The 18489-nt window shown below is 40.0% G+C and overlaps 1 protein-coding gene across 2 annotated transcripts; it reads right to left on the reverse strand.

The window, feature by feature from the left end:
• Positions 1 to 11797: 11797 nt before the first annotated feature.
• Positions 11798 to 18484, reverse strand: LOC108898556 (apoptosis regulator BAX). Of its 2 annotated transcripts, none has more exons than XM_018698472.2 (6): positions 18238 to 18484; positions 17969 to 17999; positions 16062 to 16226; positions 15821 to 15959; positions 14753 to 14857; positions 11798 to 12944 (listed from the first exon to the last, which is right to left on the reverse strand). In XM_018698472.2, exons 1-6 carry the CDS (start codon positions 18254 to 18256, stop codon positions 12807 to 12809), a joined length of 597 nt encoding a protein of 198 aa, XP_018553988.1. In that variant the 5' UTR covers positions 18257 to 18484; the 3' UTR covers positions 11798 to 12806. The 2 variants fall into 2 exon arrangements, with proteins under 2 accessions (XP_018553988.1, XP_018553987.1); XM_018698471.2 differs by having other exon boundaries at positions 18229 to 18483.
• Positions 18485 to 18489: the final 5 nt, after the last annotated feature.

The raw sequence follows: 18489 nt of genomic DNA on the forward strand, positions 1-18489 counted from the left end.
CACACATCAGCTGGTGATGATGCTGACTTAGTCTAGTGTTCTTACAATACCAAAATTATGATGATGCGGTACCTCCCCCAGTACCTCAATAATGATGCTGAAACAATACCACAGCTATGCTTGATTTTATGTGATTTCTTTGACAGTTAGCTGTATTTTTACAACCAGATATCATTTATTAAACCAGTGTTTCCCAACCAGTGTGCCGCGGCACATAAGTGTGCCGTGGAAGATTATCCAATTTAACCTGATTGGTATTCTGAGCGAGCGGCTTGTAGTGACAGACAGAACAATTACATGCTCTTCCACTAGAGGCGGTATTGCACTAAATATGAAAGTACACAGACATGCTGCGAGTGAGACAACGCCGCGGCTCAAAAAGGTTTGGAGACACTGTATCAAACAGAATGTAATCAGACTCATCATACCTCCTTGGTGGAGGCCTGTGCTCTATTGAGTGCATTTTCTAGTTATACAGATAATCACTGACAAAATCAAAAATGCCATTTATAATTTGTGAATGCTGGATATTTGGCAGCTTGCAAGAATAGGAATAGGAATCAGGCCCAGCAAGTTCAAGAGTAATACAGAGCTGAAGATCAGTCAAAAAGACTTAGAGGTCATTAAAAACCAGTGCAAAGGGGAGACCCAATGGCCAAGTTGTTACGGTGCGTACCACATGGGCCTCTGTGCCCTGAGCAGTTGGTCCCTGGTTCACCTCCCAATCCAACCAGCTCTTTGCTGCATGTCATTCCCTTACTCTCTCTTCCTGTTTCCCGTCTCTCTCCACTGACCTACCTAATAAAAGCAAAAAGTCCAAAAACAATAATCAAAACAAAAAAACAATTTCTAATATCCAGTAAAGAAAATAAAGTTTGAGTTTGTTGTGATTCTTACAGCAACAGCATCTCTGGTTCCAGGAGCTGGGAATCATGAAGAATATGCACCATTTGTTTGTGTTTCAGTTCAGTGAGTGCGGCTATGTAGTTGGAACACCAGTTGATTGATAGGCTTTGTTTTCTGTACATGAAATCCACTGAACCACTTGAACTCAAAGCCCAACAGAATGAATTACCACTCATAGCTGCTCAGTAAAAGTTGTGTGGCTTTAATGTTACCAGTGTGAATTCTGTGTGTGTATATAGAGATGTTTCCATATTGGTAAGTTAGCAAAAAAGATAAAGCCAAATTAAACAGTTATCTTTGTCCTTAATTGCCTTGTAAGTTTCAATGTCAACATTTGAGGGCATGGGCTAGGTGTAATTACGTTATCTATCATGTTTGCTAACGTTTGCTGTGGGTCTTTGAAGTTTGGAGTGTCTATTGACTTTGCCAAGTTGGACGGGCTTGGTCCCTTGGTCTGCGTCAGTTTCAAACATCTTTTACATATGGACTTGTGGTGTCCACAGGTGTGCCCTGACTGTCAATGGTCAACAAGACCACGAGTATCAGCAGCCATGCCTCTGGCTTTGTTACGGTAAACAGTCGACTTATTATGCCTGTGGCACATATTGACTCTGTCATTCCAAGTACCAATACTAGTAAAATGGGGTAATGTACAGCTGTTAAATGCAGGGCATTGCAATAATAATTTTCTGGTATACTGTTCAACACTACACCTTTGAGTGCTTATTTTAGACCCATAAGTTCAATTAGAAAGTTCCAGGACTGCACCTATTCAGCAAAAACCATACTTTAAAATGAGTGTCCTCCCTCAGACACCTCACAATGGTGCAGCAGAACTCAGTGTTGACCCTAGGGACAAATTCATGATGTTCAACCCTGCAAATGTTAGAGAACACAACAAGCCTGCTCCAGGTCGTGCTCCTGATGCAACTTCTTCAGCCTTGGAGACTCAGGCTCTTACATTGTGAAGACTGCTGTTTGGTCTCTGGGTCATAGCCACTGACCCAACTCTTGTCATAGGTGATGCTCCTTGACATGAAGGTATTATCTTTCAACTCATCTGGAAATGTCAAAATCAGCTTGTGAAACACAGCTGACTAGGGAGCTCTCAGTCACCAGTGAGGATCACCACTGCTAAAAGCTCCTGATTCGGTCAGTGACAATGGTGGTCCAGTGTAGTCAGTTCAGTTTGAAGATTTTGTGTTTAAGGTTTGTTAGTACATGTACTTAGAACAGACTCCTTTTTTGATCAATCCAGCTGTCTGCACTAACAGCAGAATGGCTCACATTTTACTTACTCTACACATGTGACAATAACCCAAAGTGTATATTTCTATGCTTCAAGTGTTTCTTTATAATATTTTTCCTCTGTTTGATGCGTGTATCTAGGGTGACTGTGTGTTAGGCTTTGACGCTGCCAAATCAGGGGTGACCTGCATCCTGTGTAGACACAGGTGGAGGACTGAAGCAGCTGCTGCTGGTTTTGTCTATCTGTGTATGAAATAAGAACCCATTGTATCCAAATTTACAGACACTGACAAAAAAAAAAAAAGAAAGAAAAAGAAAGAGAAAAGAAAAAGCAAATTTATCAGTTTCCATTTATTGCTGTTATGTGTGAATATTAGGAGCTGGACACATTAAGATAAATAGTTGGTGACACTAAATCTCCACCCAGATGCCTTCAAAAACTGAAAAAGAGGACACAAAAAGAAGACAATATTAAAAAAGGTACCACAAAATTACATGTAAAGTGATGGAAATATAGCATTTCTGTTTGTTTTTTCGTGTATTATTTGTTGAAGGTTACAGTCCCATCATCCAGTGGAGTGGTCTTTTAGTCACATGATTCAAATTTGTCAGGATTTATTTGCAAATTTGCCAGGATTTCTGGAATTCCCACTCAGATTTTTATGCCCAAACTGCAAATGTTCATAAAAACAAATTGAAAAGCAGTTAATGCAAACTGCATATGTGCTATGGAAGACAGCTGGATAGATGTAACAACTAGGTAGTGTGACAGTGAAAAATCAGTTGACCTTTTAACATTTTTATTTTTTTACAGATTAAACAAATGAGACACAACATGTTTAGTAGTGATTTATTAGTTAGTTAATTAGTTTTAAAGTTTTTTGTTGGTGCATTTTTTGGACAGAGCAAAGCTAGCTTTTAACCCCTGCTTCCAGTCTTAATGCTAAGCTAGGCTAACCACATCATGACTCTAGCTCTGTACATCAAACACAGACATGACAGACACATCTTCTTGTTTTACTTTCATTAAAAAAAATAAATCCCCACTTCCCAATGTTCAACCATTTTTCTAACAACACAACATAAGGAAAGCAGCGATGGAGGGAAGTACAAAAACAAAGGCCTGAAACTGCATTGTTGCTACAGAAAGCAAGAGAGTCTGTACCTAGATATCTCCCTTTCCCTCTCCATCTCCCTCTCCCTCTCTCTCTCTCTCTCTCTCTCTCTCTCTCACACACACACACACACACACAAGACCCTTTGTGCAGTGCAGTTTCTGCATCTGTTCTTGGGTCTGTTATACTGCAGTGTGGTGCACGGAGACATCTAAGGGCCAAAAGAGAGAAGTACAGGAGACCAAAACACTGCAGTCTCCCCTCCCCTCTCTTTCTTTGCCTCCTCCTCTCTCAACCTCAAGCTGCGTGCACCCCCACCCCCAACCTCCTTGTTCCCTAGCTGCTCGCTATACTTTGCATCTTCTCTTCTTCTTTCTCTCTCTCTCTCTTCTGTTTTACCATAAAAGATGACAGTTCATAATGTGGTCTTATTTTATCATATAAGAAGAGAAGAGGAGAGGAGAGTAAATGGAGAGAGGACGGGAAACAGAGAAAGGACAGGTCATAGTAAATTTTTCACGCCAGTAGGTCTCCTGTTAGACATTACTGAGGGCTCAAATGTTTCTGGCTCAATAAAGTATATTGTTGTGACAACAATAGGTTTCTTGTAATTCTTGTAATTCTTGTTTTTCATAATGACAAAAATACATTATGATGCTGTAAAACATTTTAAGCTGGTTAAACATAAACACGTCAAGTTCCCTATGCTGCTTTTAAAACTGACAATTAACATCAATATATTGAGTCCAACTGACAACTGTCACACAGACAAACATTATAGTCATTGTATACAAATTCAGTAAAGACCATTCAGCAGTTTCAAAGTTACTGATCTCAGTAATGCTTTTCAATTTGTTGTCACAGTTGCTTGGGGTTTATTGGTTTTCAAGTTGAAATACAAACAGCATTACTAACCAAAACATTATGGAGTGTGTTTTATTTTGTATGTTTCTCCAGTGCTCACACTCCCTGTACAGTATTTCTAAGTATAGGCCCATGGGACATGTCTCCTTGCAGCGCCAGATTTTTTGTTTAACAGAGCAGCAGCAAATGCTTCAGTCGTCCATCTGTGTCTACACAGGATGCATTCAGGCACAGTTTTGAGTGTTGATAGAGTCTCTAGGCAGAGAAGGCCTTGCTGGCCCTGACAGCCCACCACTGAAATAGACTAGGAATCACCTGGTTTTCTTCAAAGATGGAGGGAGTGTGAGCTTCAATGTAAGGACATCTGAAGTGCTGTGTGCAGTCATTAGAGCTAATGACAAGCAAGCTGTTGATTAAACACCAAATCTTTTAACTGAAGTGACTACACTGAATCACCATTGTCACTGACTGAATCAGTAGCTTTTAGCAGTGGAGTTCCTCACTGGTGACTCAGATCTCCCTTATCAGCTCAGCTGTAATACACAGTATGTTAGTAAGTGGTACATCATTAAAACAATATTAAAAATCTGCAAAACCCACAGAAACAATCATTATGTGACTATCGTCAAATAACTGGCTGCTTATACACAGACTTTACTATACTTACTATACTTAGACTTAACTTAGCATTGACCTGAACTTAACAGCTTGATCCAGTAACTGATGAACAATTACAGGCCAATATCATCTGCCATTTTTAAGTAAAATAATTGAACAAGCTATTATTTAACAGCTGAACAACGTCTTGGCATTAACTTCTGTTTTAATGTGTTCCAGTCAGGATTTCAACAACAACACAACACTGAATACAGAAAGGCAGATATGTTCTTTTTGGGGCCTTGATAAAATTGCAATCATGACATTTCTGTGTCAGAGCTGATTGAAAATTGTTGTTATATGTGCACAGAAATATTTACATGAAAATATGGCATTTGATTGATTTCAACTGATGACGGTAACAGACAAAGCACCAGGCAAAGATTTTTGAGTCCATGTCTCCCTCTTCCAACACTGGATCAATTTTTACACTCACTCTATCTTAGATTATGGAAAACAAAAAACTTAAAAAAAAAAAAAAAAAGTGTTACCATAAATATGCAGATGACTCACATATTTTAATAACCATATCACCAGGGACTCTGATCCTATACAAGCTCTGAGTAAGTGCATTGAACAGATCAATATTTGGAGTACCCTGAGAGAACCCACACAGGAGTTTGCAGAGAGAACATGCAAACTCCACACAGAAAAGCCCCGGGTGAACCAGGGTTCGAACCCGGAACTTTCTTGCTGTGATGTGACAGTGCACCAATGCCCACTGTTGGTTTATAAATCACTGATTTATAAGAGCCAAAATACATTTCTGATCTGCTGCTACATTATGAACCATGCTTTCTGTTCCCAGAGTCAACAGCAAACACAGAGAAGCAGCATTCTGTTTTTTAATGCTCCATACATGCTCCATACATCTGGAACAAACATTTTGTCTTGAAGTCTTTGATATCTTATAAACCTGCCTTGCCTTGGGTGCAGTTGTACATTGTCCAAACTACATAATGAACCTTTGAACGGAACTTAATAAAATCAGTTAATGTAACCATCATCATGGTTAGCATTGTTTTGGGGAGGTATGATAACATATTCAACATGTTTGTCTATAAATGTCATCTGATGAGTACATTCACTCTGCTCGTCATTTGTGTATGATGTTGATGTTTATTTACAGTGTATTACATGAGAATATCTCTAACAGGAAAGGGGTGATATTATGATGAGAACATTTTCTTATTATAATCAAATGGGCTTTTTCATGTAAATGCAATACGGTGCTGTATAGAGGGGCTTAACAGAATGCTGCTCTGTCCAAACAAGTGTGTAGTGCAGATGTGGCTCCCTCTTGTGTTCACTGACAGACATGGTGAAGACAATGTCAATTTAACAAAGAAGTATTAGTCATTTCTTATCAAGATGTCCTACTGATTTTCACTTCCATTCCTGGACCATGCTGCTTTCATGCTAAGAGAGTCAGGTTTAAAAAAATGCAACCAGCAGCTCACAGCTGATATTGTCAAGAGCTGTGGATTTTCAAGATGGCTGCCACAGGGCATGTTACATCACCTGAGAGCAGCACGTACCACAGGATGCTCCAACCAGTGTTTTTGTACTGCACAGCCATAATAAATGAGCAGAGAGGAGGACAGGACTCTGATGAGGGATTAATAATGAATGAACACAGGCAGACAGGCAGTGGGGAAAAGTGAGGGACTGAAAATCTCTTTCTCTCTAACAGCTAAAAATAAATGCAAGCAGGTTTCGCTACAAAAGTAAGAATCCCTGTTGCTGGCTCAAGTGTAGTTACACATTTCCACTTGACAGCTCAAATCATCTGTTAATCATCATGATTCTGTCCTCCCTTACATAAAATTAATTCTGCTCTTAAAGGTCTGTTCCTGAGTACTCTAAAATGTTTACCTGCAGACCGAGTCGCACTTCAACTTGTTTTGCTTTCTCAAACCATAGTTTCAATTACAGATTGAAACTGAAATTGAAAATGACTACAGACGGATGGTTAAAGCAAAGTACAGCGAGATACTCTGTCACAATGTAAGTGTGAGCTTATACATTCACACACCACAAAGATTAGATACCGAGCAGAGTTACCTCAGACAAAAGAATTGCACTGTGTTATAAAACTGAGAGGGTCTGGTACAGGTACAGTGTCTGTCAGAAGATGAACTACCATCCAGGGAGATGTGAGTAACAAATTTGTTACTATGACGACTTACTACACACCAACACATTGCACAGCAGTTTATATGACTCTGATAGGATTTTACAACTCTGGAAATTCATCATGCTGATGATCATTTTATCCGCATTCTGGACAGTCCTGACGTGAACAGTAGGATCAGCCCATTCACATTAAAAGGTATGTGATTTGCAGAGTAAATGCAGAGGAATATTAAAAAAGGTGTCTGGGGGTGTGGTGCTTCAGCCAACTCACCTGCTGGATGGGTGGATCAAACATGGATTCAAGGTAGATGTAGGGACATGTAGGATATGTGGCACATGTTTAATAATTCTTTTATTCAATGCTCGCATATTACAGTAACACAAACCATGCAAAAACAATATCCACTCTAAATTAGACAACTAAACAAGTCAGAACACACAAAAAACACCAAGCTGTCGGAAAAAATGGGCAGGTGCTAAAACAAGAATTTCACATTTCTTCCTCTGAAAGTGGAATGCCAGCATCTTTCAGCCTCAGCCTCAGAGGTGAATGTGATGTTTTGTTTCCCTCTGTTGAACCAGGGTCAGTTTAATCTGCACCTCAGCCATCCAAAGGCTGCAAATCTAGTTTCTGTGATCCTGATGTTATGCTATCTGGATCAGACTCATCCTATGTGAAAATTCTTTGAAAAACCAGGACAAAACCTACAAGAACAATTTGATCTGTCAGAGCAATAAAAGGGGACAATGAAATGTGGATAATTCCGATCTGGATTAAAAGTTTTGAGATCCTGGGCCCTGGCCTCCCTCTCACTCACTGCCAGAAATTTCCATCATCCAGTACAGTGTGATTCCTTGTGTTTTTGTTTGTTTGTTTGTTTGTTTGGCTTGGTTGTAACAAAAACACTAACCCCTATGAACATGTATAGCCAGTTTCTATAAACTCACCACTTTTCCTCCAACATCCCTCCATCCATCAATCAGATCCTCTTTTGCTCATCCCTTGCTACTGGCTAATTAATAAAACTACCCTTCCCTGCTAATTGTCTACCGTTTATAGGACCACAAGAGACACCAGGGAGCAAGGGGGAGAGAGAGACAGAGAGAGATAAAGATAAAGAGAGGTAGCAGTGCAGTGGTATAATTATGTTAAGCCAAATCACACATGAACTTGATAGAGGTTATTCTTAGACACTGGGAATGTAGGAAAATGACAGGGAGGAGGAGGACTCAAGTTTATTTCAGTTCAAAGAGCATTTAACAAGACTGATGGAGTGTAATTTAGAGGGAAGAGGTTTTTTTTCTTTTTTTTGGAAAAGGAAAAATACAGAGATGAACAGCAGAGAGAAAAGAATAATATAAAACTGTAAACTGCAATTTGTTCAGTGTCTTATAATTGTAATCACAGAGATCCTACATGTGCATAGATGTCAAGATGGATGTAATAAAATCTTGGTTGCAGTATTTGTTCGAGGTATATGACTGCCTGAGAGAGAAAATTAAAAATTCAAGCTGAGACACCTCAGTATTCACCTACATCACTCTCATGCTTTGAGTGTTATTCTGCAGATGTTGATAGTAGCCACTAGTTTCTATGAGCCAGGCTAGCAATGTGGCTGTAGGGATGATTGTGTCTGCTGGTTGTCCCCCACTGTGATTCAGACTGACATAACTCAACAACTTTTGGATGGATTGCTCTTTCCCCAAAGGATGAAGCCTAATGACGTCAGTGATCCATTGACTTTTTCCCTGAGGCCTCGCCCTGTTACTTAAGTGAAAATTTGTAGTGAAATATCATGATAACTTTTGGATGGATTGACATGAAATTTTGTCCTCTGACCTTTCATCTAGTGCCATCACCAGATCAAAACTACACCTAATTTTGTTTTTGTCCAGTAATATGGTTCATGACCAAGTTCCAAATTAATGTGCCAGTATTTAACTGTAACAACAGCAACGTGGAGGTAAATATACCCTAACTTAGACAAAACATGTGATCAGTGTCATGGTCTGCCAGCAGACTACCCTCACCTATTTATTTACTATCTTTAAATCTCTATCCAAAGCTGTGGGCACAAGCTTGATACCAGAAACTTGCTATGTGCTGCTGCTGTCCTTGGTAAACAACCACTGAACAATACATCAGAGGATATTATGGCATTCACAAATATGACCCCGGAAAAATTCTCAACTTACTCAACTTGGACTCCTATAATCCAATACTCTGATCATCTCCCTGACCGCACTCAATCGGGTCTTATTGCCATGTTTTATATCAAGGGTTTGAGTGGCCTTGTTAAAATGAGCGACATAAATCATAAAGCTGCTTGTCTCACTTTTTTTTTCAAATTTCTAATTCATCTTTAATTTCTGTATTTTTATTCCTTTTTTAAATCTAAACACAGTCGTGTGGCAAGTGAGGAATAGGAGACGAGAAGCAGACTGTGGTCAGGGTGAAAAAGGAAGGCACCTGTCATACAAGATGAGCACAGGAAATTTCAAGATTTCTATTTCTCCTCAACAAATCCAACCCTTTGTGTTTAATACACAAGTAAAGTTTCAAGTTTTAACTACAACTACAAGTAAATTGGAATTGAAGCTCAAATTGAAGTAATGGGATAAAGAGACATATTGGGTAACAGACTCAAAATGAATTTAATACAAATACGATACAAATATGATCTGATCTTTGTCTAAGTCACGAGTCAGACACCAGCTGGGTGAAAAAGGCAGCCAGGAGCACCATGGGTCAGGTACGAGTGGTGAGCAGGTGAGAGGTTTGAGAGAGGAATGGTGCAGGCTGATTTGCAGCTTGAAGGTGAGTGGTGTGGGGAAGAGAGGCTCTGGAGATTGCAGATGGCAAGCAGGTGAGTGGTGTGACAGGAGAATGGTGGTGAAGCAGGTCAGCAGCACAGGTACAGGTGAGCAATGAAGCAACACCTGACGTAACTTTGTTTTGAATGAGAATGCTGAGCAGCCAAGAGAGTTGATACCACAAAGCACGAGGAACAATCTGGTGATGAGTGGGTGGAAAGCCAGGGCTCTTATACTGAGTTGGATGATTAATGAAAAGCAGGTGAGCCAGCTACTTGGAGCTGCCCCACATCTCCGCAGGGAAGTACACACACGCGCACACACACACACACATTTACACTGACTGACAAAAGGGAGGAGACACTAGGGAAAACAGAGAGGAAAACCAAACATGGAGAACACTAGTAAAATCTTGAGGTCACAGGGGGACAAAAGTACAGACAGACATAATGTGGATAAATTGATATACTTTATTGATCACACCCATATTAAGAGTGCAGGTGGAAAAGCAAGTGAACGTCTGGATTTAATTAGCTGTCGAACCTACTAAATAACCTCAAACAAGTTCCAGTGTCTGTGGATCAGACCTGCACAACGTTCGGGAGGAGGTTTGGACCATTTGGAAGTTTGGGGGATTGGGAGGAGGGGAGTACACCCAGGACAGGTCACCAGTCTATCACAGGCCTGACATATAGAGACAAACAACTATTCACACTCACATTCACACCTATGAGCAATTTTGAGTCATGTTTTTGGACTGTGGGAGGAAGCTGGAGTCGGGCACAGAGAGAACATGTAAACTCCCTGGGAGAACAAGGTTTCAAACCCAGAACCTTTGTGCTGTGAGGCAGAAGTGCTAACCACTGCATCATTGTGCCGCCCTCTTCCCGAGTGTGATTGTGCGTTTTGGCAAACTTCTGGCTCACAGTGATATTTTTGGCAGAGCAGCAGCTTCCTCTTCGGTGTGGACATAGGACTCATGAACAGAGATAAACAGAGATGCTTTAATGATTTCTTTAAGCCTTTAACTGTTAGTCTGGTCTTTTTTTTTACTCCTCTGTTTTGCTTTTGGAGTCATCTTAGGTGGGTGCCCACCTTTAGAACTAAACCACCCCCACTCATAGACAGTTTGTCTGACTATCTAAGCTTTTTGAAGTGACTTTGTACCTCTCATCATAATACCTCTCCAGCTTTATGAAAATCAACAACTCTTACGTCTAAAATCCTAAGTCTAATAAGATCTCTTGTTTGTAAAGCATAGCTCACAGATGCATGAAAGCAGAAAATTCCAAAGGGTTTACTTAATTCTTTTTGCCACTGTATGATGACATTGTTTCTAAATAACCTCAAAAGTAGTCTGCCATTTCTTTACTGACATTCACCATTACTTATTGGTGATACAAACACCAATGTAGATATATCTGTAAAAACAACTTAAACTAGTTGAGAATGCCAGTCATGCCCTGTATCAGGCACTCTGTGCACTGCACAATGATAATGTTTCTAGAAGATAATCCTGCTGTAGTTTCACCTATCAGCCACAACATTAACCGCCCCCAGCATTAACCATGGAATGGAAACAGGACCTCTGAGGGTGTCCAGTGGTGTCTGCCACTGGGACATTGGCAGTGGATCCTTTTGGTCCTGTGGGTTGCAGGGTGGGGCCTCCAACATCTGGCTTGTTCTGGTCCCACAGATGTTCAATCAGATTTGGATTCTGGGGGATTTGGAGGCCAGGTCAACACCTTGGCTCTTTGTTCCTTGAGCTATTTCTGAGCAGTTTTTGTGGTGTGGTTGGAGCACCATCCTGCTGGGGGAGGCCCCTGCCACTGGGGAGAGCGTTTGCCATGGGGAAGTGTGCTTGGTCTACAACAATATTAAACTGGGTGGCATGTATCAAAGTAACATCCAGATGAATGTCAGAGCCCAAGGTTTCCCTGCAGAACATTGTATTGCAAAGAGATGATGAATGTTATTCACTTCAGCTGTCAGTGGTTTTAATGTTGCGGCTGATCGGCATATACATCAACTCTGAATAAAAACAGCAGTGATAAAAATTATAAGAAGACAAGCCCTTTAATATATTATCCACTACTGCAATAACAGAGCCAGAGAGGAAAATACAAATCTTTGTCAATTTAAAATACAAATCTGAAAGATAAAGACTTTAACATTTTTGTCTCCTTTGGTGAAAAGTGACCTCTCTGCCCCACTGAAGCAAAAGGCAGTGACTGCTCAGAGTCACACTTCTGAGTCACAGCTTTAATATTTCTTCATTTGATGCCACATCCTTATACATAAAGTACATAGTATAGTATACTATGTATTAGGATGTGGCATTAAAAAGGCCGAGACTCTTCACTCAGAGAAGGAAACCACTGATGTCATGACACGGTTATGATTAAAAAAATCATTTCGGTGGTGGTTGTGAATTAAGAAAATTATTATTATTATTTGTGCAAATAAACTGTAAAACCTGTCACACTAAACCTGCAGAAAGGATTCTATGAAGGAATTCATACTTAAACTACCATTTTCCAAGGACTAAAAGCAATGGGACTTTAAATAAAACACATGAATAACAATAACTATTTTTTCCTCTAGTTTCATGACAGTACTTGTTAGTAAATGGACTTGATTATTCAAACACTGAATGCAGATGTTACATTTCTACTGGCATGTTTTAAAGAAAAATCTATTTGTTCCCTCATCACTTCCACTGAAAGTAAATAAAGAGGGTGTTTCTCATTGGCCAATATGGTCAGATGGGTAACTCTTACTGTTGTATTGTTTCATTTTTGGATTTTCTGTTTCATAATTATGTGAGGGGAGAATATCTTTTCAACATGATACAGTACATCTTCAGTGGAAATATCTGACTGTTTCAAGTTTTCATGCTTTGCATAGATAACATGAGAAAAGTAAAATGGTAGAGTGTGTGTGACACATTTAAATCATCAACAAGTGATCACAATCTGGGCACAACAATTAACCCTCTGGTAAACATATTACGGTCATGTCAAATAATGGCGTACAATATGGTGTGTGTGTACGCAGAGGTCAGAGTCATCTGGTCAGTCTCCAGGTGATGAAGCTTCCAAGACCCAGGCCGGCGATGAAGATGATGACGAGGCCGGACATGCGAGAGCTCATGGATGACATGCTCTGCATGGATGCCACCGCTAGCTCTGAGAAACTGTTGATCTGTGGACACACAGCACACACACTGAGCACTTTTCAACTTCACACTCCCAGGACCCATGGAACTACAGGAACTAAACAGGAGACTCCAAATTCTTTCCTAAGATCTGCTGAGTTTGATGCTTATTTATTTCTATTTCAGGACTTTTTGCTTTACATTGACACAAAATATGAAAGCTGCCTACTCAGGTGTTTTGTTCTTATACTTCAATATGTCCCCTTTCCTGTAGTATTGTGCTCTTCCGTCTCTCTCTCCTCTTCTGTCTCTTTCTGCAGGTATTTCTGCCTCTGGAGCTGTAGAGTCTGATCTGTGATGACAAGTCTCCTGCTGCTCCTACAACTCCACTCAACACCTGCTGCTACAATTAGAAATGACTTATACTGCTATTAGTTGTATTGCTATGTTAGCAGTTAATACTTTAATTATCACTACTATCATTACTACTGCTGTATTACTGGCATCACCTTACATCTTATATGGAACCCATGTTATGCTATGTTCTTCTCCCACTATTCTCTCCACCCTCTCCTCCCCTCTCCCCCTCTCTCTCTCCCACTTAACCCAACTGGTCGAGGCAGATAGCCGCCCACCCTGAGTCTGGTTCTGCTCGAGGTTTCTGCCTCTTAAAAGGAAGTTTTTCTTCTCCACTGTCGCCTAGTGCTGCTCATGGTGGGATTTGTTGGGTCTCTCTCTGTAAATACCTATTTTAAAGAGTATGGTCTAGACCTGCTCTATATGAAAAGTGCCTTGAGATGACTTTTGTTGTGATATGGCGCTATATAAATAAAATTGAATTGAACTGAACTGAATACTGTATGCAAACAATTCAGCTATCCTCGCGTCTCCGTGGGTTGAAGAGAAGAGGATTTATTAGTTAAATAAAATAAGACGCAGCCAGCTGAAAATAGACTTCTGTTCTACCTAAGTGATTTGATTGAAGGTAAGACTGAGAGTATACACCACATAAACCTGTCCAATTTGTAAACACATCTTTTTTTCTTCATTTCAGCCCTCAGTCCAATTCTGGATTTTACCACCACAGGTCTGCAGTGTGGGAATCACTACTGATTAACATGTAGTGTTCATGAACAGCAATCAAATCATGATTTCATACTCTTTCAGTTGTCAGAGCAGAAAAAAATATGTAAATCAGAACAACTGTTTAGTGGGTTTGGCTGCATTAAAACACAGTATAGGTGACCACAAAGAGCAGGAGGACACAGGTGTTGACTGATCTGTGGCTTTTGGCTCTGCAAACTCTGAACTGAACCCATAGGAAGGACTACCCTCAGATCAGAGACTTTTTTACACCTGGGTCTAAATTTAGTCTAATACCTCTGGTCAAACATGGATTAAGTTCCTGAGTTCTTCAAAAGGTTCTTGGTCCCCTGGTAAAGGTCCTGCACAGAAACATCCTACAAGGGGTTACACTGAATCTAATTACAATCAGTTTAGGCAACAACTAAAAAGAAGGATGTTATTTAACTGCTGTAGAACTGAGCACTCATCTGTGGGTTATTTGATCAAAGCGAACATGGAATCTGGTGGCTAAACAGCTCCCCCAAGCTGACATCATTCCCCACTGACATAAAATATCACCTTTCACTGTCTTCTCTGGATAGAATCTGCATTCCATAAAGATCCACTGGACTGAAAAAATAAATATAGCTACTCTGCTGTATAATCTCATAAAGTGAGGCTAAATGACCAATCGTTTCAGTGCTCTTACAATATTCCTGTGACCACACATCACACATGGAACAAACGTGGTACAGGAGAGTGATCTGAGAGAAAAGAAGGCCTAACATACCCATCCTCCATGTTCCCGAATCCAGCCCAGGAGATTGTTTCTGAAAAAATCCACAGTCCACCTCAGGATGTCTGTCACTGACTGAGGGAGATGAGCCTCTACCATCTGTTGGACGTATAAACACAAGGTTTATACACAGAGTAAAGCAGATAAACTACAGATTTTTTTCAGTTACATGGTGGGATCACTACTGCAATAGGTACTTTTCAGTCCATGTAAAAAAAAAAAAAGAAAAAAAGAAAAAAAAGAAAAAACTAAATCAATGCCAGAAATATAGAAATATTGAAAAAAACATTTTCCTCATGGCTGAGATGGAAAAGTTGTTCAATAAATATCAATAAAAACAAAAACAAAAGCTGACAAAGTGAAATGGAAGCAGACTTAGTGATCAGTTGATGACATACATGAAGCTTGTAACTGCAGTGTCATTCATCACTTGCAGGCAGAACAACGGTGCAGTGGTTGGCACCCTAGTTTGCCTAGGGCTTTTTCTGTGTGGAGTTTGCTTGTCCCTGTTTTCTCCAGGTATTCTGGCTTCCTACCACAGCCTGAATACATGCAGGTTCATTTAACTGGTGACTCAAAAATTGCCCATTGTGTCTATATGCCAGCCCTGCGATGGACAGGCGATCTGTCCAGGGTATACCCTGCCTCTCGCCCAATGTCACATGGGACTGGTTCCAACGTTTAAACCTAAGTGAAATGATATTTGATTTTTTTGGCCATTACTTATCGGTCATTATGTGTGGAGCCTACAGAACTCAATTCCCTGCCAGTCTCAATCAAGAGGAGGGGCTGAGTTATTGGAAAATAAGAAAAGAGATACAGATATCCTTACAGCTGAACGGACAAATAATTTTTGTGTTTTGAAACTCAACCTTCCTTATTGTAAAGCAAATAACAACAGTGCCCACTCTTAAATGGACAGGTGATCTTTGCAAAGTGCATAATTGCACTGTAATGATCATTAACACAATTAAGAAACTCAAAAAATGAGGACCACAAGGGGTACCACTAGAGATCTTTCCATGACCCCTTCTGATCTGCAGCAAAAAGAAGCTAACTCACCCTGACAGCCAACCTGCCGGCGACATAGAAAAGCACAGCAATCCTCTCCCAGGTGATCCCATGTTCAAACACTTTGCTTGCCACTTCCTTAAATCTATCCCACTTGGAGCTGGAGCTTTGTGCCACCCCATCTATTGCACTGCAAACAAGACAAACGTTTAGGTGAAAAAAATTCTAAGGAGCCATACAAGTGTTCAGTGTTCTACCATGAGCTCTGAGATAAAGAGGTTGATACACCCACTCTTGGAACTCCTTGTCACCCTGTACTCGGTCACCGATAATTCGGATCATTTTGCTCAGCTGGTTCACGATCTTCTGCTCCTGCTCAGTCTTTACTTCCACAGCCAGTGGAGTGAGGGGTGGGACGTCTTCTGAGGGTATGTCCTTCAGCTCCTCCTCTATGACGCTGGCAGAGAACAGGAAGTTAAAACACAGGCCCTTTCCCAAACTGAGCAGCACATACTAAGAGAGATATTCTGAGCTGATCCTAAGTACGAGTCTCAGGACTGATCCGGGCATTCTTTTAAATCCAGTTCTTTCTTTACTGTATTCTACCATGCTTCGTCACCTCAAACTGCTGCCATGTTGCAGAAATGCTCCCCTTTACCACAGCCAGGCTCTACAGTGCAGCAGTGTCAGTGAGTGAATCTGACAAATTATTTGGTGGCACTGGTGATTGACTCTGTGCTGACAGCCAGGCTGACAGACTGCAGGGACTGGCTAAACATTGCTACTTCACTGACAAAGCAAACAAGCAAGCTGCTCAGCTTCAGATGGCACTACCTTTAGTAACACTACACGTGTTTTTCTAGTTTCAACAAATCAACAGACTGAGCCATCTTCTCTCCAGCAAACTGCTTCACCTCAATTTCAGGTTGGAGTCCAAACCTCACGATTAAACTAGAACTAGAACATGAAAAAATTCTTTTTCGTGTTATATCGAGATATTTTCTTGTTTTTACTACAAAACATAATGAATCAACAAAACATTTCAGAGTTTTTACAGACTGGGAAGAACAGAGTCTAATGATGAAGTCAGTCACGGTCAGATGGAAATGTGGGAGGAAAAAGAGGTGAGCAAACAACTGCAAGTTTAACAACAGACAGTTTGATAATCATACATTGGACACATTCCCCAAAACAGTTTGCACTAAGATGAAGTTAGTTTAAAGTTGGCTATTGAACAGCTGGATTCAGCTGACCACTGTCAGTAGAGCAGGCCTGTTGACATCTGTGACTCTGATCACAGTTAATTCAAATCAGATCCCAAAGCCCAAAAACCATAAAAAACCATATTGCCCATCCTTAGATTCAGAGCCAGACAGAGCCCCCCCCCCCCTTTTTTTGTGCATCCTGTCCAGTTTAAGATAACAGAACACCTGCTGTTATCTTCCAGAAGCTGGAACAACCAGCTCTGAGAAGAGTGACACAAAGTTCAGTCACGTTTCATTTTATTGTGTTTTATTCCCTATGTAAGTCATGACACAGTATAAGTACGTAACATGGTTTGTGAGTGGTGTGATTTACTGTAAGAGGGTAAGAGTTGTTACTGCGAAATGAAACTGAAACTTGCTTTAGATAAGAAATCAAAGAAAGCAGAGTTTGGTTGGAAAATGAAAAAGAAGTCACATGAGTCATTTATGGTTAATGTTTGGGCTTCTTAAAAAGAAATGAGTTTTAAATACTTTATAACAATAAAAACGGCTAGCTGACTAATTACTAGTCAATAGTCAATCAACGATTTTGATAATTGATAAATTGTACTAATCAAGTCACAATTAAATGAATTCACTAGTCGTGAATATAATCATTTGCTGCTTTTCTTGTTTCTTGTTTGTGTTATTGTCTTTTTAATTGATGAAATTGAAATTTGAAATTTAATTGAACAAAACAAGTATGTGAAAAGGTGATGAGCTGTGGAAACTTGTGATGAGGATCTTTCATTCATTGATTCAATGTCAACTTAAATATCTCAATAATGAAAATATGCATTTGTTGAAGGACTTAATATTAAGTAGCACAAAACCGTTTTACTTTTAAAACAATTATGATAGTTTGTTATAGGCAGGGAGATTGATCAATACAGCATCACTGAGTAAAACTATTTGCAAAGTATGTAAAAATCCGAGAAAATAAAAAGAAACTTACTCTTTGATCAGGGCTTCCCCTATCCTCTCATCTGTGGAGGAATAACAGCAACTTTAGTGTACACCCCACACGTTTAAAATGTTGCATTTACTTGCAATATTATATGACCATGGTCTCTGTGAACTGTTATAGTGTTGTCAGTGTATCCAGTTTGTACAGTCGTGGACGGTATAACATGCAGCGATGAAAGACAGGGCTGTTCACTTATGTTACTTTAAACTTTAAACTGTCTTTACTTAAATTTAAATTGTCAAACTTACCGGACATACCATTTCCTTCACACGCCATGGTTAAAAAAAAAAAACTTTAAAAAAACTTCCACAGAAACTTCCTCAGAAACTCTGCTTCCCTTCAGTGTCACATAAAACAATGAAAAGTAGAAGCTAAAGATTTACTACTGGAAGTGAAGTCAGCAGCAGTGTTACTTCGACGACGAAACTCGTAAAATTAAACTACCGTGAAGAAGGATACAGTGTGGACTCCGTTAAAAAGGACAAAATATGATGGGCGGCGCAAATGAA

Source organism: Lates calcarifer, unplaced genomic scaffold (assembly GCF_001640805.2).
Source record: "Lates calcarifer isolate ASB-BC8 unplaced genomic scaffold, TLL_Latcal_v3 _unitig_4328_quiver_994, whole genome shotgun sequence".
NCBI lineage: Eukaryota > Metazoa > Chordata > Actinopteri > Centropomidae > Lates > Lates calcarifer.

What these genes read in the sequence shown, in the direction of transcription:
- LOC108898556 (XM_018698471.2), bottom strand. Translation starts at nt 18,256, where the DNA reads ATGGCGTGTGAAGGAAATGGTATGTCCG. An exon ending in TGAAGGAAATGGTATGTCCG is followed by an intron (nt 18,000 to 18,228) that starts GTAAGTTTGACA and finishes ATTCCTCCACAG; the next exon opens with ATGAGAGGATAGGGGAAGCC. An exon ending in GGTGACAAGGAGTTCCAAGA is followed by an intron (nt 15,960 to 16,061) that starts GTGGGTGTATCA and finishes TCTTGTTTGCAG; the next exon opens with TGCAATAGATGGGGTGGCAC.